We start from the raw sequence: 25708 nt of genomic DNA, 5'->3' as shown, positions 1-25708 counted from the left end.
CACACTGAACTGTGAAATTACCACAAATGCGATAAGTTTTCAGCTACAAAAATGCTTGGGAGTGCATTGTTTAGGTTATTGATAACCTTTTAAATCCCGGACCTGGCATCTAGGACGGTATGCTGACTCAAATTCACGAGGTGGAAGGGGGGGGAAAAATCTTAATATCTGTCTAAGTAGCAAAGGATTAGCACCACAAACGACTTGTAGAGTCATTCAAAACAGACGCGGGGAGTTTATCAGGAAAAAGTTCCTTCTAAGACTCTACAGGCCACATTTTGCATGTTATATATTAAAATTCATGAAAGCATAGTCACAAATACACTCAACAAATATGTTTTGCTTAAAACGACTGAAGAATAAATTCTCTAAGATGAACATCGCAGAATGATGCAAGTTTGTTAAGACCTCATCCCAACTGTCAAACATGGTGGTGGGTGAGGGGTGATGATTTGGGCTTATTTCACAGACACATGACCTGGGTACCTTGCTGCCATTGAGAGGCCCATGAAATCCTCTTGGAAAGTAATCTACAGTCTAATGTGAGGTCGTTTTTCTGACAGGTGAAGCTTGCTCAAACTGGATCATCACCAGGACAATGACCTCAAACACAGCAACAAGTCTCCAAATAAATTTTTCTTGCCAAATTTTAGATAAATAACATGCAATTCAAGTCCTTGAAATAAAGAGTCTACACTTTGATTTTAAGTCAGCAAATTGTATTTTTTAAATTTAAAGAAATCTATGATTGCGATGATATTCATACGGGCATTTAGTGATAAACTTCTTCCAAAACAGCTGAAGTACTAAACAAACATAGGATTACTGTAGCAATCAGCAACTTAGTTCTTCTCGGTATTAATACCAAAAGACATCATAAAAGATTTTCTTTTGAACTGCTAAAAGATATAACAAATAACCTTAGATAATGTTTGTTCTGCCCATATCAGCTCCAAATAAGGGCCAAATTAAGAGGTAATAATGTTTCACTTATTCACATTCTGTCGTAAGTGAAAGTTTTCCTGTAGATGTTTTACTAACGTAGTTTTTCTAAGACAGGAGGAAAAGTCAGATTTTTAATTACACTTTGCACAAAGGAATTCAAAATTTAATATCTTCATAAAGTTAATTCTAGCATGCTTTATGTTTCTTTTGTAACTGCAGAACAAGCCAACTCTGCATTCTTTGCTATTTGGGAACATGTTAACCACCAGTTTTAGAACATCTGTTTAATTTCGTAACGTTTAAGATGCTGTGTAGAGTGTGATATGTTAATCCAGGCTGAATGGGGCTTCAGCGTTGATGGAAATGTGCGACTGCTGTGTATGTCTGGAATATAACTGTAATTTTAACACATGAGGCAGAAGAGAGACAGATTCCAGTCTGCAGCGAGTACCCTCTGCAGCCGGCCGAGGGTGAAGTCACTCTGCGCTCATGTGTCTCCTCTGTGCCGGCTGCTTCTGTCACCACCTCACCGATGAAAGTTATCACAAACACGCTCGGATCATGTGACGCTCGCAGCAGAAACCCACAGAGCACCAACCATTAACACTACCACAGAAACATCTAGGAAGGAGCATGAGGCTGAAGTTCAATGTTTTATTTCCCTTTATTTAAAACATACACAGAGGGGCAAAAAACTTTGACTACAAACATTTATTAATGAAAAATATGTTTACACCCACAGAAGATAACATTTTTGGGCCCTGAGTGAAAGGGACTGGGGCTCAAAAAATCCCAGATCAGTCAGATATTTCCAGCTTCAGTCTCTCTGGTCTTTCAGACGGGGTTTGATCTGCAGCTTTCTCTCTGTGGAGCAAAAGTAGTAACAGGAAACAGTAATGAGAGAAGGAGCTTTCGTAAAAATGAAATGCTGTATTGTGTAACCACCTCTAATCTAGTTCACGTTAGATCCTGCTGAAACATTGAGTGATGATGTCTCAACTGATGAGTAAATGAAGAAGAGAGCAGAATAGCGGCGATGGACGGAGGAGCGTGCAGCGATACATCACGCCTGAGCTCGTTTATGCAAAGTGAAGAGCAGCTTGGTTGGCCAAGTTCCACCTTTAATGAGGCTCTGGGTGATGCAGTGTGTTACTCAGGGAGCACACAGTCATTAGTAATACTTAAGAGCTTAAAGCAGCTGGACTGCAGGAATGGAGGGACAAGCAGGAAAATTGCTACTCTCTGTGTCTGCAATGATCCTCAACTACTGTGTTTAAAAAATGGGGTTAACAGAAACCTGATACTCTAAACCCATAAGAACAAGAGTCCTTATGGATGAGAAGTGAAGCACCTTAAAAAAAAAAAAGAGAAGTTCAGTTTCCCTCTATTTATGCACTTACAGATGTCATGTCCCAGGTGATGGATCTACATCGATCAGAAGATAAATTAACTTTTATAATCAATAAGTTTGCTTTGGTTTGTATATGCTTTATACTCCTCCTTTGGTCAGATGAGATCAAAAACAAGCTCTTTGTCAAAAAGTCAACTCACCATGTTTAGAAGAAGAGAAATATACCAACAGTCAAGCACAGAGGTGAAAGCATCAAGTGTTTTTCTGATAATGAACAAGATAACTTGACCACATTAAGAGGTTGATGGACACTAATATGCATCAAAAATGTTGGAGAAGAGCCTTCCTCCACCAGTACCATTAGGATGAAAAGGTCTGAGTTTTTCATAATGACAGCGGCTCAAAGCATACAGAGGAGGGAACAAAGTAGTGGCTAAAAAGAAGATAGAAGAGTGGACAGCAGAAAAAAGGTTGTGGCAGGAATAAAAGCTTTGAGGTTCCAAGCAGCAGCCAAGAAACATAAAGGATTTGGACTACAGTATCTGCTAAAACATGTCAAACATATTGTTTTAAATCCAACAAGTCTTTTGAAACATCAAAATTTTCACATCAATTTTTTTTGTTAATACTTGCTTTTGGTGAGAAGAGAGGAAAATAAGACCAGCTGCACTTTATTTAAAATACATTTAAACACATTTTCTTGAGTTTTGATGAAACAAAAAATGAATACAATTGTCTTTTATTTAAAGTTGTGTCCCAGATATGTATGCATACAAAATGCAAAAGCAATAGATTGTTTTTTTCTAAATGCAAACATCTGTCCACATTTGCGTCATGCTCTTTTATTTATTCAATTTTCAATCAACTGGTATAATTTTTATCAACTTTTATGATATAATCAGTTTAATTTTGCTGTATCATAATGAATTAAACTGAACATTTTCTTGGATCTGAATTGGACTTTAACTTTGCTTTGCATTGGAATGTATTTAATCAAATTGAGTTTTGGATCCATTTTGCTGGTCATGAATTGGACCTCTGTCTCTTGTAAAGTTCTGTATGGTGACATTTGTTGTAACGTGTACCCTGGACTGAACTGGGATTAAAACTATACATTGTATCATGAGAATAACCCCAACATGCATGTGTTTTTAAAATGATCTGACTTGGTAAATGTTGGCTCTGTTTCTATTTAAAACCTTGTTAAAGTAAATAAGATATCAGTAGAGTTGAGAAGTAAAGACAGAGTCCGAGCAGGCTGGCACAGCTGACCAATCAGAGCTGGACGTTATCTTCATGTATGTGTTGGTTTCTTCTGGGTTCCTCTCATGTTACAAGCATTCATGTGTTTATTAAATCAAAGTAATAAAGTAACAGCTCCTCTCAGACTAAATGGGGTGTACATGTGGGTGTGTGTCTTCAGCAGGTGGACGGTAGGATCATGGTGAAAGAGGGGGGAAGGGGCTGATTGGGCCGAAGAGGCCTCTACCCTAATCCTCTATCTGTCAAATCTGTCAACAGAGAGCTGAGCCGAGCCTCAGTCAAGTCCGAAAGCTAAATATTATTACCTCCATCACACTCTGTTATCTGACTCTGATCATCATTATCTGTTTGCAGCTCAATCACATAACCACTTCCTCCATCGCATAAAATAACAGGATGATTTGGATTTGCAGCGTTCCTCCAGTGTCACTGGCTGCAGTGTAGATACACGTGACATTTCTTATAAAACTGTTGAGGACGATGACTCTTGTACGCAAGCACTTAACAGAAATGAGTGAATGTTGAGATTTCGACTTAAAACCTCCAAATTTGTCCACTCCACAAAGGTGGAAGTAGTCTCAGTTTCTCACAGGACATCAAATTTCTTCAGATGCGTAATGTTTTGGACTACTGCTATGTTGCAGTGTCCAGTTCTGCTTTAGCTTTAATGTTTCTCCCAAACGGTCATAGCTGTTTCTCAAACACTCTCTGATACCCAGACTTAACTCTGACAGTGAGCTTAAAACAGATATTAAATATCCAGGTGTCCATAGCTGTTTTAGCTATTTAAGGTTTTTTATGACCATTCTCTGTGACAGTTTTTCTGCACCATTTAAGAAGTTGTGAGGGTTAATACCTTTGACTTGTGTTGCGTCAGCCTGAGGTGAATCCGGTGCATCTGCCTCCTCTGGGGAGCTGGACAGAGAGATGAAGGATGGTAGAGCCAGAGGACCCGCAATAGGTCTTCCTGAAGCGGCCTGAGTGTTCTCCGGCATGACGACGGAAAGATGAGGCCTACAAGAAAGAAAGATAGATTTGCAGAGGCCACAATAAAGAGTACAATGATTGTGAAGGGTTAGGTATAAGATGCCTTTCTAACCTCTTCATAGGCTCTTTAGAGCGACTTTTCTTGGCTGGAATGGTGGAAGTGCTGCTGGCGCTGCGCTTGACCCGCTGGCGGTGCTGCAATTTGCAGCGAGAGCCTCGTGGACAGGAGCCGGTCTTGGAGAAGTCTGGACACACCAGAGTGTGTTTCTTCTTACACTAATGATCAAAGATACACTCAAAGTTAGGGATTTTCTTTGCTCTCAGAAACATTCAATTGTTTATTTTTCAGAACTTAGCAAAGCTAGTTAAAATTTATAAGGTAAAGGAGGATTACTTTCTTTTTACATTGACTGCTGTAGCTATGATGAAATTCTCCAGTGGTTGCAAAGGGAGTGCCTTGAACAACACATGGTTTGCAAACGCAAAAGATAAAACTCTTGTAACATCAAATTTATTTTCCTATGTAAGCTTCTTGTGCAAGTTGTTTATTAAAAAAATATTTTGGCTAATTTAAAATGAGGTTAAAATAATTTGGGTGCAATATCAATCACAATTCAGCAACATGTCACCTTCCAGCACAGTCACTTTTATTTAGCATCATGTCAAACGATTTATGACTTTGCTGCAAAACATGATCAGTGTATCTGAACCTCATGAATAAAAAAAGTATGCATTGGCAGATTTTTATTTTAAACATTTTTCCTACTGACCAGGTTCAATGTAGGGAAATGAACACATTTTCTCACATCAACACTAAACTTCATTTAGTAAGAGACAGAGCATTGAAAAGTGTTTAGCTTTTGGCAGGGTTGGCCCAAGGTTGTATAGGGTCTAAAGCAGCATCTGATTTTAGGAGCATCTTCCTGTTAAGAACATTAGCAACACTAACAGCGTTTTAATACAGATCTGGAGGAATCTGGGAGAAGAGGCCAAGTTTAATTGGCTGAGCTTAAAAGCAATCACGGATAATGGGTCAGTATTTGATGAGATGTATTTGTGAACAAACCAAGCTGAAACACAGAAAATATTAAACTCACGGCAGACTGTAACTATGTGGGAAAAAAAAAAAAACAGGTTTGCACTTTTACAATGTAAACCTGCCAATTCCTTTAAATCCTGAAACAATTAAAAATGTTTAATTAATTTATCCTAGAAAAAAAACTCAAAAACCATTGTCAATTAACAAATAAAATGTTTTTTGTTTTTGTAACTATGATAAAATGCAAGTAGTAAAGGGAGTCCCTTGATAATTTGGATGCTCTAGACAGCATCTTAGTTTGCTTGTCCTTTAGGCTGGCTGTTGTTTTTGGAGAAACTTCCTGGCCTGAACCACAGATTTGTTCGTGACTCAGCAGGATCTGTTGTTGTAAGGCCACACTGTAGAGGCATGAGACAGAAAGACAACGTGACAAATGATACAAATTTAAAAATTACTAAATGAATCAATGGCTTGAATAGTTCATTGTGTCTGCAGTGCAGTGTGGGTCCAACCAAAAAAAAAGCTTCAAATCAATTTAGGTTTAAATCTGAACTGCTTTTTCTTCATATTAATCAATTATATGATATTAATATAATTCATATTAATCAACATTTCGATTGTGTTCTTCAAAGATTAATCAGGTCCTTCTAGTAAAATTATTTGGATATCAAATGTTCAAATCCATTGACACTAAAACAATTTAATTGGTAGTTAACTGGTTTACCGTCACACTATCTTTAAAAGGTATATGTAGAAAAAAATGGTTTATTTTAATACCATTCAGAAAAGGGCTGTGCATGGGAGTGTGAGCGTTCACACACATGTTTGCAACTTGGTGTGTCCGAGTGTGTAATACGGGTGTAAATTGGTAGCTTCATTCTCCACGAGATCTGATCCCTCCCACCTGTCAGAGAAGCTAATTATATTCACTTCGGAGTGCAGGCTGCACAGTGTGTGTGTGTGTGCCGGCGTGTGTATGTGTGTAGAGGAGAGATCGATTTTCCAGGAACATTGTGGACTCTGGGTCCACTCCCTCTGGAGAGTTTGGGGGCCCCCAGACTGCTATCAGAGCCCCTCTCACCACCCTCACACCCATGTTTCTGCCCCCCTCTGGGAGACAGGGCGGCTGTGGATCAGTTCGCTGTCAAATGTTTCTCCGGATCATCTTATAGGCCTGTGGTTTTGACGCAACATTTCACTAAACAAATCATTGCTGCTGCAGGTGTCAGAGATGATAATCATGCTCTGTTGGGTTCAGACGTCACTACTGAACCCACCGAAGGCTCAGATGTTGCGAATCATTTTATGGCTTTGGCTAAAGACTTTTCTAAAAATAATTTTAAAAACGTACCAGTGATATTGTAGTAGACCTAATGGAAGAGGTATATGGTTGCAAACTTCTCAGCCAATCACAGATCTGTGCAACCAAATCTTGAAATGAGCATCAGCTGCTAAAACATTGTAGCTGCAGGACTGATATGTCATGCCACAAAGAGTTTTTTTATGTGAAGATTCAAGGATCTAAGCCATGTTTATTTTTGGTAGGCTAAAAAAACATTTACAATTCTACCCACTTACTCTAAAACATAAAATACATGTCAAAATCCTTAGATGTTTTTATGTAAGTTTGAATTACAAACATATAATCAGATCTACTGTGTGGCTCTTATTATGAAATATTAGCAGCAATCACGATGGTGCAGATTTTTGTGGAAAGCTTATTTTTCTTTTGGAGTCATCAATGTTGTAATAAATGCCATTTTACATAATTTTTTGCTTTCTTCCCACAGACTCCTGGGGGAGCTACTGTGTTTTATTTGTGTCTTTTTCCTGCCATCTCAACCTCTGAATAGCCACCAGTCTCCACTGACTGAGAGTTGAGATGGGAGAAAGGAGATACACATAAAACACATTAGTTCTCCCGGGAATCTATTGGAAGAAAAAAAAAAAAGTTTCAACAAAAACCTGCACCTTTGTGATTAGCCTCCAGTAGAACCTGGCTTCATATTTATTTTGTTAGCTAAAACCTTCATATTACCAGCAAATAAAACCAAACAACAACAAAAAAAAGTTAAGAACAATGTCTTACTTACAATGTTGAGTTGAAAGTGCTAAAATAGTCATATGTTCTCCAGAGATACATAACCCTTACAAAGCTGTTAAATCGCGTCTTTCCGCATGTGTTCTTAACGCTGCTCCTGATTAAACTCACAATTACGCGCGGCCACAAGTGTAGTTCTCTGAGACCAGACGTCATGTCTGCCGATCCACTGTGGTGGTTGAAATGTTACTGAAGTTTGCAGTCACGTAAATCACTGACCAAACAACAAATCCAGTTTCCTGTCAATCAAATCCATTGTGTGCAATGGCATGACTACGCTACGCCTGAAGTGAATACAAAAAATGGAAAGATCTGCTAATGGAGATGAGTCTGACTGGGGCAGAACTGGTCAAGGCTGCTCCAGAGGAGAATCGGCTTTAATAAGAAGGATGCCAACAAGTGAGGCACTGTTGCTTTTGTTGTAATCTGGTATTTTTAAATGTGGAATTATTATCCAGGTTTTTAATAGGTTTCGCATGCCTAAAAAATAAAGATTTCTTTTTGTGTGTGGGACTGTGATGGGTTAAACCTGAAGCAGCATGACAAACGGAAAGTGTCTTAGTCCACTATCCGCAGCTCCATACATCTTCATTTTCATAAAAAGACAGAGCAAGAGGGACAGAGGAAATGGGAGGAAAAAAGCTAAAGTGAACAGAACATCTTTATTCCACACCAAGTTAACAATTTTCCACTTGATTTAAGGAATGCTGGGATGTCTCTGGGGCCTATTAGAGGGCTCTCTGCTGGGCCAAAACCAGGAGGAGTCAGCACATTCGCTAAAGAAAAGAGAGAGGGAGTGAAAGAAGCAAGGCAGAAAACGAGAAGGAGGGAGGTTGAGAGATGGCGAAGACAGTAAAATAAAAAAGGGACCTCACATGCATTTACAACTCAGGCATTTAGCCAACACTCATTGAGGGCTGTTCACCCAGAGTGGCTGGAACAATAAATGAGCCCAGATTGATACATTACCACATCTACAAGAGTGAAACACAGAAAAATACGGGTTCATTGTGTCACTGCACCGCAGGCTGTGATCAGAGTCAAATTAGCATCGTCTAAATTCATTGAAATGAATCCATGTTTGATGTAGTCGACGTGTCAGAGCAGAGAACAGAAAGAAAAACTGTTGTGCAGTACTGCTGCCAAAAGTGAAACTCAGCTTCGGTTTTACTGCACTTTCAAAGGATATCAAACACTGGGCAGCACAAGGTTTAATTTAGTATTCTTAATGGATTTAGCCGTCAATTACTAAATGCTCCCTATAAACTCAGTAAAAATAACGTTGCTACAATAACAAGCTCATTAGAACTTCCACCAGTTCTGAGCATGATGATATATTAGGGTTGATCCATTGCTGTCCTGTATCTGAAATCTGAAAATAGTGGAATATGAAGCATTGTCAAGAGTAATAAGACAGATAGCAGTCGAGCTGAAAGCCTTTTTCAGAACAACCTGGCCTTCCCTCACATACCAGCAGAGCAACTGACTAATCACCTCTATGCTGTGCTGCAGTAATGTAGTAAATCATGCAAAAAAAAAGCCCTGACCAAGTACCGAGTGCATATTCAGTACAGTACATGTACATACTGTACCTTTTAGTAGGTAAACATTTCTGTGTTAAAATTCTCTTTTTTATTAAGCTCATGTAAAATTCAAATTTTCTGGGTAAACAAATGTTGGATTCAACTTAAACTATATATGCCTATTGATTGTAATAAATCTATATACTATTATTAGTTTTATCAAATTATGTAAACAGATTAACCTTTATATGATATTCTTTTATGTTATTAAAGAGGGGGAGGGGTGTGTATTTTACAGGCAAATAGTGCCATTTTATAACACAATCAGGTACCTGTGTTTCCTTCAGTTGCTAGGAAAATGATGCATATATCAAACATGACATAAAATTAATGTGACTTTACATCACAGCCGTATCCTTTAAACAGGTCTCTGTGTCTTTAAAAACCTTGTGCCCCTTCACAGAAGGGTTCAGAACGTCACCACAGCAATGCTTCTGTATGCTGTCCACTGATGAGCTTTACAGCCGTTCTCAGGAGCTCAAAAGACACACAGTTTCATCAGGTGTTAATTGCTGCTGCCGCTAGTCTGGTGGAACCGTGTGGAAGGAACATGGGGGAGGGGGCGTCTTGTGAAGACTGCAGCTTCAAGGCGGAGTTTGGGTAAACAGGGAAAATGATTTGCATGAGTAAGCGTTAAGGCACCCCTGAATGGCTGTCACAAGAGACTCAAGGATTTCTCAAAAATCAAAGTAAGATTACAGGAATGTGTTTGATGAGGGAACAACTTTAAAACATGATAAGCTCAAAAAAGTTGATTTTCCATAATACCTACCCTTTAAGATGTGTCTTCAGAACATTTATACAAATATAAAAGCCAGACAAATATAAAAATACTTTTTATTGCTTACTGAGCAGAACATTACACCTTCTTGCCATTCTGTTCTTCGAGCAGGAACACAAATGTGATAAGCTGGTTAATTAGTCACACTTGCTGCTTGGGTAAAGCCTGCAGTCAGCTGCTTACCAGAAACAGTTTATGTAGTCACTCGATCATAAAGGCCTGATTGATGAAGTGCATTAAATGGCCAACCTTCTGGACTGGTTTCCGACTTCCTTAACTTTGAAGCTCTGCCTTAGTGACATTTGGCTTCATGATCATTTCTCTGACCAAGGCTCTTCTTCCCTGAGTACTCAGCCTAATTGGGAAGCCAGATCGAGGAAGGATTTCCAAACTTCTTATATTTCCAAATAATGGAGACTACAGGGATTTATGGGCACACAGAGCATAATTGCGCTTTGAAACAATCAAGTCTCAAATTTCTACAAATAATTGCTTAGACTTCATTGTTATACTTCTACTCCAATATAGACTCTGAGAACTTATACAAATAAATTAGTTCTGCATTTAGCAGAAATGGACTCCAACCAAGTGTCAGAAACATCTGGATGATGATCAGTGAAAACAAGATCGAGCTGTGCTTGATTTTAGTGTTATAGCAATGGGTGTAAATACTTATGAACTATTTATTTTTAATGTTTAAGCTAAACATAAAGCCTAAAACACACAGTTTCACTTTCTCACCACGGACTATTTTGCTTAGACTTATTCTGAAACAAAATCAAAAAACAAAATTTGTAAAGAGTGAAGCACTGAAATCTTTCAGGCTGCACTGTACCTAGAAAAAAATACAAAGCTTTTTTGCTAATTTCACTCTGCTTGGAGGAAAAGTGCAAAAAACATTATTCTGGTGACTCTTTACTCTAAAAAGCATGTCAGAGATCTCTGCCAAAGACTATTAAATGATTTATATCAATGGTTTAAAATCAAATATAAATTAAACAACCTGAGAGTGGTGAGTGACATTTGATCTGATGTAATCAATAACTCCTGTTTCCAAACATCTTAACAGAAAGAAATTTGGCAAAACAAAACTTGAATTAAGGGGACCACATGAGAAAAACTCAGAAACTGTAAAGTAAAAGTAAAATCATTGCAGGAGAGAGTTTAGGGAGATCTGGTCACGATAGAGGATGAGACAAAGCTGGAATGAGGCAGGATGAAAGAGACGGAGGGGGAGAAAGAATGAAGCCGAAGAGCAGACTTAACCCCTGAGCTGCTGCAGTGTCTGCCTGCCCGGCTCAGAGTGCCATCCTCAGCAGTTTTCCCATCTATAATTACTGCCTGCTATCCATCATGCAGCCGCCAGTGGCTCACAGCGAAGCACTCCGTAAACACACACACAGAAGCACTCAGGCACAAACACACACAGGGGAAAATCACAGAGCTAAGCACTTCAGCTAATAGAATAAATATTAATATCCCTTTTGTTTTCTATACCCTCATTTCCCCACGCACCATTTAAATGAGGCCTGACAGTGTGAAAAAGCATCTGTTTCACACTCAAAGATGAGCAGTGAGGGAAGACAGAAGAGGGAGACAAAGTGAGGTAAAAGCTCAGGAGGGGGAGGAGCAGAGGGGATGTTTGAGGAGGACAGGGGGGATGCTGTGTGTGTGTGGGGGTGAGAGTGCGTGTGTGAGGAACGGCGCAAGTATCTCGAGTTATGTGTAAGTGGCTTTCTGTTACCCATCAGGCCCTCAATATGTCACTCAGACACTACAGTCATGCCATTATGGACCAGCACCCCTGCAGCTGTTGCTGCCAGTGTGTCGGCATGTACACCCCGGCGTGTGTGTGTGTGTGTGTGTGTGTGTGTTGGGAGCGTGTTGGTTACCAAACCACTTGTTTACCTAAGCCTCAGTTTAACTTCAGTGGAACCTTATACATGTTACACAATAAACCTGCATGTTCATGTGAAGAGCACAGCTTAAAGGAAGAACTCTGAAGTGATGTCGGATGTCAAGAAAATCTGAAAATTTGAATATGCAACAAACTTCACCACTTAATTTAACATGAGTTGGAAAAAAACAACAACTACAACAATGTTTGCACCAGTATCACTTGATGAAAACAAAAATTCTAACAAAAATATAAAAATGCATAAAATGCATATGCAAGAATATCTATAGCCAAAACTGAACTTTACAAAAACTATGAGCTATGGATATTTTTATAATCAGTCTTATTTGGCACACCAGGACTTCTTTGTGTCATGTGGTTATCAATAAATCTGGGCAAAAAAGATCACAAAATTTTGTCAAATAGTCATTATCAAGAACTTGTGACATTTTTGTCAATATAAACAGTTTTTACCTTCTCTCCTTCTGGACAGTAGCCTTTGACAAAGTCATCACACACTTCAGCTTTACGAGACACATAAACGTGGCTGTAGGGACAGTCGCTGTTGTTACAGATGCCCTTCAGAAAGTAGGAACACACCGGCATCTGAGGAGATCGGAGATCTGAAGTCAGCAAACTCAAACCGAGACAGGGTGAGAAAAATACCACAAAATTTAAGATTATTTCTTCTTGTCTTGCAAAAGTATTTATACCCTCAACTTCAACTTTTTCTTTTCAAACATTTTGTCATGTTAAAGCATCTCTACTAGCTTTACAAAACAGGAGCTGCCTATTTTTTCTTGAAAACTAGTTTCACCTCATTTAGACTGGACAAGACCTCAGTTTTTAAGTCCTCAAAAGGATTTAGATGTGGACTTTTACTAGGCAATTCTAACACAAGAACAGCTCTGTAGCTCTGGCTGTATGTTTAAGACATCGTCCAGCTGGAAGATGAGCCTCAAGTTTTTTTGCTGCCTCTAACCGGTTTTCTTCCACAATTATTAGTTTATTAAGCTCCATCCATTTTCCCATTGACTCAGTTCAACTTTCCTGTCATTTTATTAAGAAAAAAAACATCTGCAAAGCAAGGTACTGTCACCCTTGATTTAAAGGTAGTTTGCAGTACCAGTTTTAATCAACAAATAACACTTTCCACATATGCAACACCAAAAAAACAAACAAACAAAAAACCCTGTTAATTATTACCTGAGTGTCTTCTGGTTACTCTACCCCTGTGTAGAGAGTACAGGTATTACATGTCCTCCCAAATGAGCTAAGTATCTCTGCAGCTCTTCCAAAGATGCCATGGGCCTTCTGGCTGTTTCTCTAATTATTGATATCCTTGTCAGTTTAGGTGAACATTCATGTCTTGATATATTTGCAGTTGTGCTAGAATCTTCCCATTTTTGCATGATAGACTTACCAGTGCTCTATTGATATCACATTCAAAAAGAGTTAAATATAAAGCTTGGATATTTTTGTGTAAAAACTGAAAACATTTTTAATGCATATCATTTAACACATTGTAATAGTCTTTCATAGTAATTTTAAGTAAAGTACAAAAAATTTGTGGTTGTTACAGGACACCAGGACACTTTTTGCAGGCCAATGTATTTAAAACATTTTTAACTAAGGGGCTGGTGGAAAATAAACATTTTGATCTAAATGTTTGTCATCTTGGTTGCTGTGATTTGCTAAATAATTTTAATGAAGATGGAAGAAGAACATCGACATGGAGACTGAGAAACCAGAGCCGTCGAGGATGAGATTAAATGACTCTGTAAACATACATGCTGTTCTGAAGCCACGCCACTGTCCAGTTCTCTTCAGAGGAATCCTGTGCGCCAGCCGATCTGTCACATTGAGCAGCTAAATGACCTTAATTGCAGCTGACAGGAGCAGCGGGAAAGTGGATGTGCATCTTGACAGCATGTGTGTCTGTGTGCAGAGAGATGTCCTGTTTGACATGCAGGGGGGAGCCTGCTCTAAATTTACCACAGAGAGAGTTCAGTAGAGAGAGAGATGGGTGTGAGAGAGGCTCCACCTCGCTGAGATGGGATCTCTTCTGGCTAATTAACTGCTACAGAAATATTTATCCAGGCTGCAGCTCGGCCATGTCTCATGATGTGTTTATGTGCCCTGGATGTGAGCGCAACCCAGGGCCAGGGGTGGCGTTCCGGCTATGGGGGTGCCAGGGGAGTTGGCCGCCGTGTCTCTGGTTTCCAAGTATTTGTGGTAGCTGGAATGGTGGTGGGTAGGATTCGGGATACGGACTTGTATATCCACACTAGTGCCTGGATCAAGTTTGGAGAGGTAGAGGATGCATCACCCTAGAGCCCCCCCAACCCATTTAAACGTGTTCGGTCCAACTTAGGGGCTCTGCATGAAATAGGAGCGGGTGTATCCCCTGGTGGGAGGGAACCAGCTTTTGGAGGTGAGGGGGTATTGCAAACAGACAGCTGGGCTCTCAGCATGTACCAATAGCTGGTTGATGACCAGCACAGGTGTGGTGCATTGTGGGACTGTGTGTGAGAGGGGTGAGGCAACAGAGCACCTGTTGTAGGCTTGTTTGTCAATACAAAGAAAGCTATCACTCTTTTTGAGTTTCTACACAAAGACGACATTGAAAAACACTCATGCTCCTATAAATCAGCAGATTCAGTTGTCTGATACACTCTCAGTTGGGCTATTATATATATATATATATACACAGTATATATACTGTATATATTCATGCCATCTTAGTTTCTACACTGAGATGGCATTAAAAGACACTCATGCTCCTATAAATCAGCAGATACAAAAATACAAATCATAATCTTCGGAAAACAGACTGATCATAAGGTGCAACTAAATCAGCAGAGAGTGAAAAGATAAATCAATTTCAGTTATTAAAACTCCAATTTTTAAGCAATAAGTACAAGTGATGCTCTTGTACAGAACCTTTCCAGTCTCCACAGTCACTGTGGAGGATCATTAGACGACTGTTCTTTCTAATGTTGTTGCAGTTTATTGATGTTTGCAGACCTTTGTTTCTGCACTGGCCTCTTATAATCAACCACAGCTTTTCAGTCAGGTTGAGGTCTGGACTTTGACAGTACTCCTGCAACAGATGATTATTTTCTTTTTCAGCTTTTTTCATACATTTGGAGCAGAGTTTAGGATCATTGTCTTTTTGATGACCCAGTTTGGCCGAAGCTTCAGCTGTCGGAAATATGGCCTAACATCTGACTTCAGAACACATCAGTATGCAGAGGAATGAGTTCATAATCCACTCAGTGACTGCAGGGTGTCCAGGTTTGTTGACAGCAAAGCACACTCCACTAAGCAGATCAAATAAGGTGTTTATGCTTTTATGGTTTGTTTGGGTTTCTCTAAACATGGCGGTGAACATTTTGTCTTATCAAGTCTACTCCTGTCTCATCTATCTAAAAGAATATTATTTTAAAAGTCTTGTGTTTCATGGAGATGCAGCTTTAAAAACCTAATTCATGATGTCATTTTCTTTTTCAATCTTTACAAAAGGTCATTCTTTTTCAGTGTTTATCAGAAGTTAATTTGTAAAATGCCAACTAAGGCTTGTGGAGTCTGAGTTTGAACTCTTTGGGTTTTTTTTTATTGATCATGGGGTTAAATATATGATCCTAATGAGAAAACTGTTGGCTGGCCTAAATGTTTTACACATTTTATCTATATTTTCATTTTTCATTATTTTTGAAAAATACTGAAAAATTACTGTTTGGACACGACTTGATAATACTGTACAGACTAAATGACAGCAACAAATTAATCTCTAAGGCCATTGCTGTTGTCTTTCTATCTTACCATACACCAAATCGCTTCAGAGTAGCAGTCTGAAAAAATCAGACTTTACTAACATTGATGATGATCAGTTAATTCAGTACATTTGTATAGGTACTATCACGTTTTAATTCTGAATGAGCAGAGGTGGAATACCTTTGACATTTTTTCCCATTTTATCTTTTGTATAAACTTTCCTCAAATAAACTTATATGGAGAGAACATTTGTTAGAAATAAAATAGTGTAATATTTACTAATATTTACTAATATCTTGTATAATGTCTAGTAACTACTTCAAGTTTAATTGATGGCATTAGGTTCATTTGACGGGACCATAAAATGATGTAACTGATCACACACCAATATTCAGATGATTTGTTCAGCACTCCAGCTGCTGGTTAAAGGTGTGAAATGTGTGTGATCACAGCTCTGATGTAAAGATTGTTCACCGTGTAACAACACGGTGTTCTGATAACACATGTTGCTCAGACGGACAAAGGATGTTCTCGGTTCATCCAACATATGCAGCTCCAGCCCACCATTAGGTCATGTCTTCCTAACTTCACTCCATCCATGGGAACAGGAGCCATGCCAAGACAACAAATACGATCCACGACTACTTTTTCTAGCAGCTTGTCATCTTATACCGTCACATCATTTCAAAGTCTGGCCTCTGCCGTGAAAAGCTATAAAACACTAAGTTGTCCAACATGTAGGCTGTAATGCAGGTGTATACATTACCTTCTCTTTGGCAACCTTATGGGAGAATGGGCAGGTGCCATCTGCCTGCTTGCATGTCCCTCTGAGAAATCTGTAAGGAAAAAAAAACTAAAAGTTTTTAAAAAGAAAAGCTAGGATGTAATGAGGGAGAAGGAGCTGATTTTTAAAAATATTTTAGCCAAGACGACTCATTACTTTCTTTACCATGAAAAAACTATTACACTTTATTTTTCTCCAGTAATCCGATGTCAGTCTTTGGTATAGAAAAAAGACTGTAGTTGTAATAGTTTGAATCAGGAATAGTCTCAAAGGTCATTTCATACTAAGCTTAAATATCTGCTTTAGACCTCAACACAGGCTAATGACTCCTCAGAGGATGGGGAAGAAACTAGACCAACATAAAGGAAGCCAATTTTAAAAATTGGGTTTAAACATTTAAGTTTCATCCTTCATTTACAAATTACATCATCTATTCTTCCACTAAACCTTAACCCAGTTTATGCTTCAGACATGATATAATTTCTACAAGAGAAGTACTGTAAGTTGCTAATGTATTTTTCACATAGGAAAACAAGTTGCATTAAAGACTTTTCCACTTGTGTTAAAAGTGGAAAAGTTTTAACACTTTTCAACATCTATCATGTTATACACAGAACTGAAGCATGTGAGAAAACATAACTTGTTCCACTTGTGCTACACATTTACTACACAATATATGTGTCACATGTGAAGCACATTACTCCATAGTGTTATGAACACATGTGAGGTACACAGTAAAACATTTCACATGTGAAAGGTTTCATTTGTGTTACGTACAGTATAATTTACACGTGCAATGTGTTACTAGACAATATCATAGTCACTGGTAAAACTTTGAAAAGGTTTTAAACAGGCTTCAATTTATCCAAAGGTTTTAGATGTGCTACACAAGTAGCTCCTAGATTGGCATATTCAGCAATTTCTCACTCATGAGGCAACAGCAAGTCTGACTGTAGCAAACATATTCCCCATGTGCAAAACATTTGCTATATGTGTGTTTCATGATTTCACATGTGATTTAACATTTCAAATGTCAGATGTGATGAAACACATTCACATTTAGATATTTGATTGGGTGCATTGACTTAAATAATTAAAGCAAATTCTGTTTTAATTATTTAACTCAGTTGAGAAAATTTCACTTCAATTATGAAAATTTAAACCTTACGTTGTGTATTTTGTTGTTCAGGGAAGTTTCCCTTCCATTTCTATTTGTCCTCGATAGTCACTCATTTTTTTTGTTTGCAGTTGATAAAATAATACAAATAGACTTAAGTGCAAGTTTTAAAAGGTAAAGTTGAAATTGGAGTCCCTCGTTTGTGTCTGTTTAGTTGTTCTTGTACATGAATGTTACCTTGTGCAGACAGCCACTTTGTCCGGATCATGTATGAAGGGACAGCTTGTGCCACGGTTACACTTGCCGAAGCGGTTGTAATACATGCAGTACTGCTTTTGTTGCTTTTTCTGACGAGCGTGTCTGATGATGGCAATGCTCCGCTGGACTGCACGACTGGAGATGGACAAAGCACAACAATCCACAATAAACATTGGGTCTGAGGTAAGACAGGAAACTTTTCAGCAGAGTTTCTGTTTCAGCTCTGGACCATTTGAGTGTTTCTGGGTAAAGGTGTTCTCCATATACTAATTTTAAAGGATTACTTCTGGACTCATGGTCCGGAGCTGATGGCGATGAAAGGCACTTAATACTGTGAGAGAGTGAGGAGGATCAAATGAAAACATGCTGGCTGGATTTAGTTTCATGAAGGTGCTGTCATTTTAAGAGCACTAGCAGGATGACCCATATTTAACTGTAGATCATTTAAAACTTTGATAAACGTTTCAAAGCTGGCACTGCAAGAGTAATTAAAATGATCTTGCAGTGGTTAGTAAGAGGATATAAACTGTTACCTGGCTAAATGACGAGCCAGGGCCGGAGACGTATGTGCACTGGAGGACTTTCCTGAGGAGGAAGGAGGGAAAGACATGAAAAATTCAAAATCTTATGTTTATGGTTTCACACAAAACACAAAAAATGTCACCAATGAGTTCTGGCACTATTAGTAGAAGCACAAGAAATATGCAGATTTGTGCTGTTGTTACACTTTGCAGAGATTAGACAGATGAGCACAATATGTTTTTTTTATTTGCCAACACAGTGACAAGATTTAGAGCTGTTTGTCTCCTAACTAATATTACTATATACAGCCCCAGGAGTAAATACAGAGAACAATTCTATTCAATACACATATAAAAAAAATCTTATATTTTTAAGTAACCAGTTTTGAAAGCTCAAAACACTGTCCTGAGCCGTATGCAACGAAATTTCGTTCTGTATACACCCTGTGCATGCAAAATGACAATAAAGTCAGTCTAAGTCTATCTCAATGTGTGTGGTGCTAGAATTCCATAATGTCAAGACATCTGTCTTCATTTTAGGAAATAATAAAAAGAAAAATATACTTTACATTCCAAAAAGTGTTTTTTTTAAACTCCAAATAAAATCTTTAGCTTTTTAGCGGTAATCACAAAAGTAGGTAGTCAAATTTTACCTTCTCTGATATCTTTGTACAGTGAGGTTATTTCTGATACGTTTAAGCTTTGTGAAATCTATGTTATTTACCTAAAGCATCTAGAAGTCAAAAACTTGCAAAGACAACTGAGCTTTAATTGAAGTTAAGAGTTTCAACAAAGGTGTCCTTACCTATGCAACCAGGTTATTTAACCTTTTTTATTGTTTCCCCCAATGCAGTTATTGGCTGACAGCTAAATTACAAAAATTATGTCACAAAGTTCCAGCAAATTTAAAAACAAAAACAGAATTAAACTTTTCAAAAAGGCAAAAAAAAAAAAAAGAAGTTCAAGACCAAGAGCCAACCCATGACCAGGAGCATTTTAAAGACCATTACTATGGTTGTAGTAACAAGTGTTTCAAGAAAATCTGAGCTTACAGAGTTTTAAAATCTAAAAATGTTGCATTTGAATCCAGCCAGAAGCTTCACAACAAGTTAGAGTGAAAGAAAAGCTACATCTGATTTACTAACAACCCTGAAAATTCAGCATGTGACCAGTTAAAGCATGAACAGTCTGTTTAAACCTGATCCAGAATTTACAACTTGCCAGTACAACTTGGCAGTTGTAAATTCTGGTGCACATTCATGAATGGTGCACATTCATGAACTCCTTCAAATTGAAATATGCTGTGAAATGTTAGCACAATATTACAAGCAAGTACATCCACATGGTGATAAAAGCATGGCTGCATATTTGAATAAGCCCAAAAGAAGTCAAAAGTTCTTATCCATTAGTTATCCCCATGCAGCTTTCTCGTGTTTTAGGTTTAATCTGAAAGATAAAAACTACTCTCTATTCACACCAGATGTGACAAAAATGAAGCCTCCACTGTTTGCGTGTGTGGGTGTGGGTGTGTGTGTGTGTGTGTGTGTGGACACATGCAATAAGAACCTGAGAGGTGAGGGGATATTTATACTGTGGTGGATTGACACATTGCAGCCAAGACAAATCGTGACGTCCCTTTTTGGTCTGAGGACATAATAAATAGCCAGCAGATGAAAAGGTGCGTCAAAGTTGGAGGAGGTTATGAGAGGGTGAGGATGTTAAGGCTGCAGTTTATCTTGATTGTGATGCTAAATTTGGAACTTTCTGGCTCGTAATGCTCTCCCGAAGGATCAGTGCTTTGGCGATGCTCAAAGCAGAAGGTGGAGAGCTTTTCAAGATGTGAAATCACAGCTCCTGCTGGACAGAAACCTGATGCATGTTTCTGGAGGATGCAGAAACAGCGAGAAAAGGCATGTTGGGATGCCAGTCACGAGTTGAACAGAACACAGCTCTTCAATTTCACCTGAAGGTTTAGTTGCACAGGAATGTGTGAAAGAGAGGCAGGGAAGGGAAGTGGGGAGAGGCCGATCGAGGCTTTAATCTGCACCATCCACTTCTCCAGGCCCTCCCCCTGGCCGCTCTGACAGATGACAACTTTATTATTTCAGATGGCAAATCCAAGCTGCTCCCCTAAGTCTATTAGGAAGTATGTGGACGGAGTTCCAGCCACAAACATGAATAAACACGGCTGTATCGCCTCAGGATGTACACACACTTACAGTCATGGACCACCGGCAGCAGTCCTCAACAGAGCTGGTTGTAAAACCCAAACAGGCTGTAATTTTAATACCAACTGAAATGTGTCTACATCGCTGAATGAAAAAAGCTAAAAACCAAACGGAAGCCTGAAAAGCAGGCAAGATTTGTGGTCCAATTCACTTATTCTTTTCTCAGACTGCTCCTGACTGAGAGCCAAACTCTTAAGTTAAAACCCCAGTAGTCGTTAATACATAAGGTGATGTTCTACTTTGTTGTTATCGTTTAAGGTCCTCTTTGTTAACCACAAAGCTTTATAATGATCTATTTCAAATAACTGTTTAATGGGATGTAGTTTTTAATCAAGGCACAATTTCAAAGAGTTTATAAAACAAGAAGTGGGTGAAGAAATTTTACCATTAGGACTTTTTTTTACTCTAATTCACATTTTCTCCTTCTGAATCACTATCAGCTTTATTTACCAAGATTTTGCACACAAGAAATGTGACTATAGCTTCACTTTTTACTGTGTGTGTTTTCTCTCAAACACACACATATATATTTATATATATACTGTATATACTGTATATATACAGATTGAAATAGTGTAAATAAGCATGGTATTGATCTGGGTACTTTTACTGTTAAGTGATCATCAGGAATGATCAACCTAAAGGTAAAAGTCTACACAGTTTGTGTCCAGGACGTGTGGGGTCACCAGAGATGTTAGCAGCCCATTTCCAGACTCTAGGCCTGTACCAGGACAGACTGAAGAATGGCAGTGTCTCTTACATCAGTTTGTGATGTAAGCAGAGAAGAAAAACTGAAATATCACGAGCTGGAACACCTCATCACAGCTCAGGAAGTCGGTGGAATCCATGCAGCACAGATGTAAAACACTTGTCAGAAGTAGTAGTGAGTTCAGTGAGTCACAAAAAAAGGCTACATCTTCAATTAATTTAGAGTTTGCACAAGAAATATTTGAATTTATATTGGAATAAAATGCTGATACTGATTTTTTTTTAGCAGTTATTCATTTTCTCTCTGTAGAATGGTAACACATTTGAGAACTTGTTTCCTCATCTTTTGATTTGGAATAGAGTTTCCATCAAAATAAATTAAAGAATTTTGAGCTTTACCCAGTTCTTTAAACACACCTCTGTTATTTTAGCCACAATTCATGTGTAAGAATCCTGACCACCTGTACCTCTCCGGTCGATCGACGTCTGTAATGCCACTGTGCGGGACAGCTTATTGGCAGACACCCGGTACAGCGACCCTCGGATCCAGCACATCTCCATCCCCGTCCAGCGCCGGCTGGATGGTTGGTGCCTGTCCTGAGAAGATCGTAGGCGGTTCTGAAGGAAAGTCCTGAGAGAAAGGGAGTTAAGGTCAGATTTGAAGTGAGGCTTTTATATGATAACAGTGATCAGTTTAGTTTGAGTTAAACTGTTTAAAGTGTTCAGATCTGACTGTTTGAATCAGAATATTATCAGCTCATCCCTCTGTTAATTCCACACCTCTTCCACCCTCCAGTTCTTCCACAATACCTCCCCTATTCACTTTATGTTTCCCATCCTGTAGTCGCCCCTTCCCCTCCTTTCCCTCCCATGTCACAGCACTCTGTTAAATTGCTCCTCTAATGGAAAGGACGGCAGTGTGGAAATGGAGAGAATTGAAAAGAGGAGAGGAGGAAATCAATGAGATAATAGGCAGGGCAGGGGGCCAGAGCAGCGAGGTTGACCCCTACACTGGAGTGGACAGACCATACACACAGACACACACACCCCTGCTACAGTATGTACAATGCACACAATCACAGCTCTCTGCATCCAGGAACCAGTCAGTGGGCTGCTGCATGTGTGCGGCGGTTGGACATGGAGGCTGCTGGGTGGTGGTGGGGTGGTGCAGGGGTTATGGCGATAAATTGCGCTGTCCTGTCACTTCTATTTGGGGTGGATTGGGGCTGGTGTGCAGGGCGCTGCTGGTGGTAATTTGCTGCCGTATTTCAGATGGGCTGGAAATGGGTTTAGAGCGAGAGTTCACGCCTCCCATTACAGAGAAAAGAGAGGGTTACCCCGAACGCACGGCCCGCACAAAACAACCTGCATGGACGTTTGACGAGTGCAGAGCTGATGCACTGTTGCAAATAACGGGAAAAAGTAAATATCAACTCTCAGCTGCGTTCACGTCCATGAAGCACTTGAGCGTGAGCCATAACTCAGCAGTACAGACACTTGGTTTCACTGCTACAAGATCAGTGGCTGCCCTACATGGGGCAAATGCAGCCAGGGGAGCCGTAATGGGGGCTAATGTTGAAGCTCTGACTGCCACCCAGGGAGGCTTAAACAAGAACAGGGTGGCCCCCACAACCACAATGGAGGTTAATGGGCATATGACATGAGTAGTTAACATAGACAGCAGTTAACCCTGACACAGGTCTACAGTCTGAGGGGGGCTCTGGGAGGGTTATTGCTCTCTGTGTTAGAATGTTTATCCACTGATTTTGAATGTCAGAGTGACAGAAATACTGAGCTCATTGCAATTTGTGGTGCATTTATGTGCCATCAGGTTTCAGACAGATCATAGATGATTCCACACACAATCCGCTTTGAATGTTCTTTGAGGCACCTTCTGAAAACAAGAATGTCATATTGGGACAACTCTCCTCTGCTTCCTTTTTCCATCACACAAGCAGTTCCCCTTGATCACCAGCTGTTTATTGTTACAGTACATTGAAACTGCAGTGACTGTGTAAGAGCAGATGTTGAAGTGGGAAACTCTAGGACGGATGAACAAAAAATGGATGGGGAACGGAGGATGGACAAATGAATGAAGGATCAATGGATAGATAAATGGATGCATAGATGGATTAAAAAAATCAATGAGGAACAGCTGGATGGATGGAACTATAATCTCCTTCCATCCAGTTTTCAGAGACCTTGTTGGAAAAAGACCCTAGTGTTGTAGTGCATTCATGATGCATTGCTGCATACATACATGATGCTGTTGCACTCCGAAAGCCAATCATGATCCAGAACATTTTCAGGTCAGCTTTAGATATTCATAGTCGTGGTTGAAAACTGCTGACGTAGAAATATGTATAATTATAATAGATTATAATAATTCAGTTATACTAATGTAATAGAATCAAGTACGGAATTTGTTCTTTGAACAGACACATAAAATTGATTAGGAAATAAATGACAAAGCATAAAAGGAGAAGTACTTGGAACTCAGAGTTATAGCTTAACTAAAGAGAAAAATGTCTGTCAAGGCACCCAGCACAACGGCAAAATTTCAAAAACATGTACAGTAAATTTTCCCCCAGGGGATAGAAGGACTTTAACACTACACTTCCCACAATTCAGTGCAGCAATAAGAGCTCATTAAAGTGAAAATGAAATCAACACTTTCAACAAAATATTTTTAGTTGTTTCAGTACTAATAGAGAACAAATGACAAAAGTATCAACAGTGCACATACCAACAAAATGTTCTATCTTTTACAAGCTAGAAAATTCATGCAAAAGGATGAACTTACAAGGTAAAAGAAAATCAGTGTGAATGATAAGAAAGTTAGGTTGTATTTTTCTGTTTTATTGCATTTTACAAAATTAGCAGAGAAAGATCTGGAATAAAACGTTCTATTCTAAATTTAATGTGACAAGTAAAAAGTATCATCGAGTTTTGTTTTAGGTGGGTTTCGTATATGTTTAACAATGACTGCTCTATAAAACACTATATAATCTCTGCTCCTAATAGAAATAAGGGTGATCGATCATGGCAGAAAGAACTGAACAAATACAGTGAATGGCCCCCCCAAAAATGAAAAAGATCCTTCAGAAAATGGTTGCACTGGGTGGACTGCCTTCAGTTTTGATTAACACAGGTTGATGCATTTGGTTTGATAAGCTTCTGCAATGTCACAAGATTTACACCCATCCAATGTCACATTTATTTTTCATCAAGATTATGTATTGATGATAGGAGAGTCTGGCAGCTGTGCAAAGCCTTCTCAAGACCATCAAAGAGATTGTGTTAGGTCTGGACCGTGGTGGTCGAGTCGTGTGAAAATGATATCCCACACTTGCTGAACTACTCTCACACAACATGAGGCCAATGAATCCTAGCATTGTCATGGGAATATGTCTGTAACATTATAAAGGAAATCCATTAATGGGATAAGCAGGTCATTAAGAACATTCAGGTAGTCATGACTTCACTCCTCAGTCTGGGCAGATAATGTTGCTGAACCTATGCCTGACCATCAACAGCTACCCCTGATCAAAGCGTTGCCCCTGTAGGCTCAGAGTAGATAGTAGCCATAATGGGTTCATCACTTCATCTGCCTCGTTCTTATCCTGAAGCACCCATCACTCTGGAAGAGGGTAAACCTAGATTCATTGGATCACATGACCTTCTTACATCACTCAAGGGTCAAACCTTTATACTTCTTGGCAAATTGTAGCCTTTTTCTCTAGTTAGCTTCATTGATTACTGTTTTTCTTATAGCTACATATCTGTTCATTCCCAATCCCCCGATTTCCCTACGCATTGAGTATGTGGAGATGATCCTAGACAGAACAGCCCGTTTAACTAGTTCTACTGTTTATCTTTAATATGATTTCACCAAACGCTTGAGTGATCACAGATCATGATCATTCAGGATTTTATTCCCTACCACATGACTTCCTCAATGACAATGGTTCCTCACTATTCTTCCAGTTTATAATAATGCACTGCACAGTACTCAACACAATTATAGTAGTTTCTAGTACCTCCTTAGATGCTTGGTACAGACAAACATATTTTCCTTACCCACAAGATGACTCTCAAAATGGTTGTTTAAGAAATAAGAAGCAAATTATTGCATCAGCTGTGGTTAAATAACCTGTTTCCAGCTGTAAGATAATTGCTCACAAAATAATTATCCAATATTCTATTTGCTTAGTAAAATTTGGGTATCAACTTTTTTTGGCCAGGTGGTGTATTTTGACTGGTGCTCTTAAACCTCTCGGAGTTGATCCGAAAGTGATCATTCAGAATGTGTTGTTGGGTCAGACCTTGCAAAAACGGAGATTGGAAATCGTAAATAAAATTCTGATC

General features: G+C 39.0%; 1 protein-coding gene across 1 annotated transcript in view; it reads right to left on the bottom strand.

Annotated features, from left to right (window-relative positions):
- Positions 1-1595: 1595 nt before the first annotated feature.
- zc3h3 (zinc finger CCCH-type containing 3) overlaps positions 1596-25708 on the bottom strand; it is a 60993-nt gene continuing 36880 nt past the window's right edge. The window contains exons 5-12 of the mRNA XM_028028456.1: positions 21808-21971; positions 18417-18468; positions 17863-18018; positions 16491-16560; positions 12422-12553; positions 4659-4822; positions 4416-4573; positions 1596-1809 (exon numbers count right to left, since the gene is read on the bottom strand). Of these exons, the coding sequence (XP_027884257.1) occupies positions 1763-1809; positions 4416-4573; positions 4659-4822; positions 12422-12553; positions 16491-16560; positions 17863-18018; positions 18417-18468; positions 21808-21971 (943 nt within the window). The 3' untranslated portion in view covers positions 1596-1762. The remainder of the gene's footprint in view (positions 1810-4415; positions 4574-4658; positions 4823-12421; positions 12554-16490; positions 16561-17862; positions 18019-18416; positions 18469-21807; positions 21972-25708) is intronic.

The sequence above is a fragment of the Xiphophorus couchianus genome, chromosome 9 (genome assembly GCF_001444195.1).
Source record: "Xiphophorus couchianus chromosome 9, X_couchianus-1.0, whole genome shotgun sequence".
Taxonomy (NCBI): domain Eukaryota; kingdom Metazoa; phylum Chordata; class Actinopteri; order Cyprinodontiformes; family Poeciliidae; genus Xiphophorus; species Xiphophorus couchianus.
The sequence above is the reverse complement of the archived record's forward strand: the minus strand, read 5'-3'. Positions and strand labels throughout refer to the sequence as shown.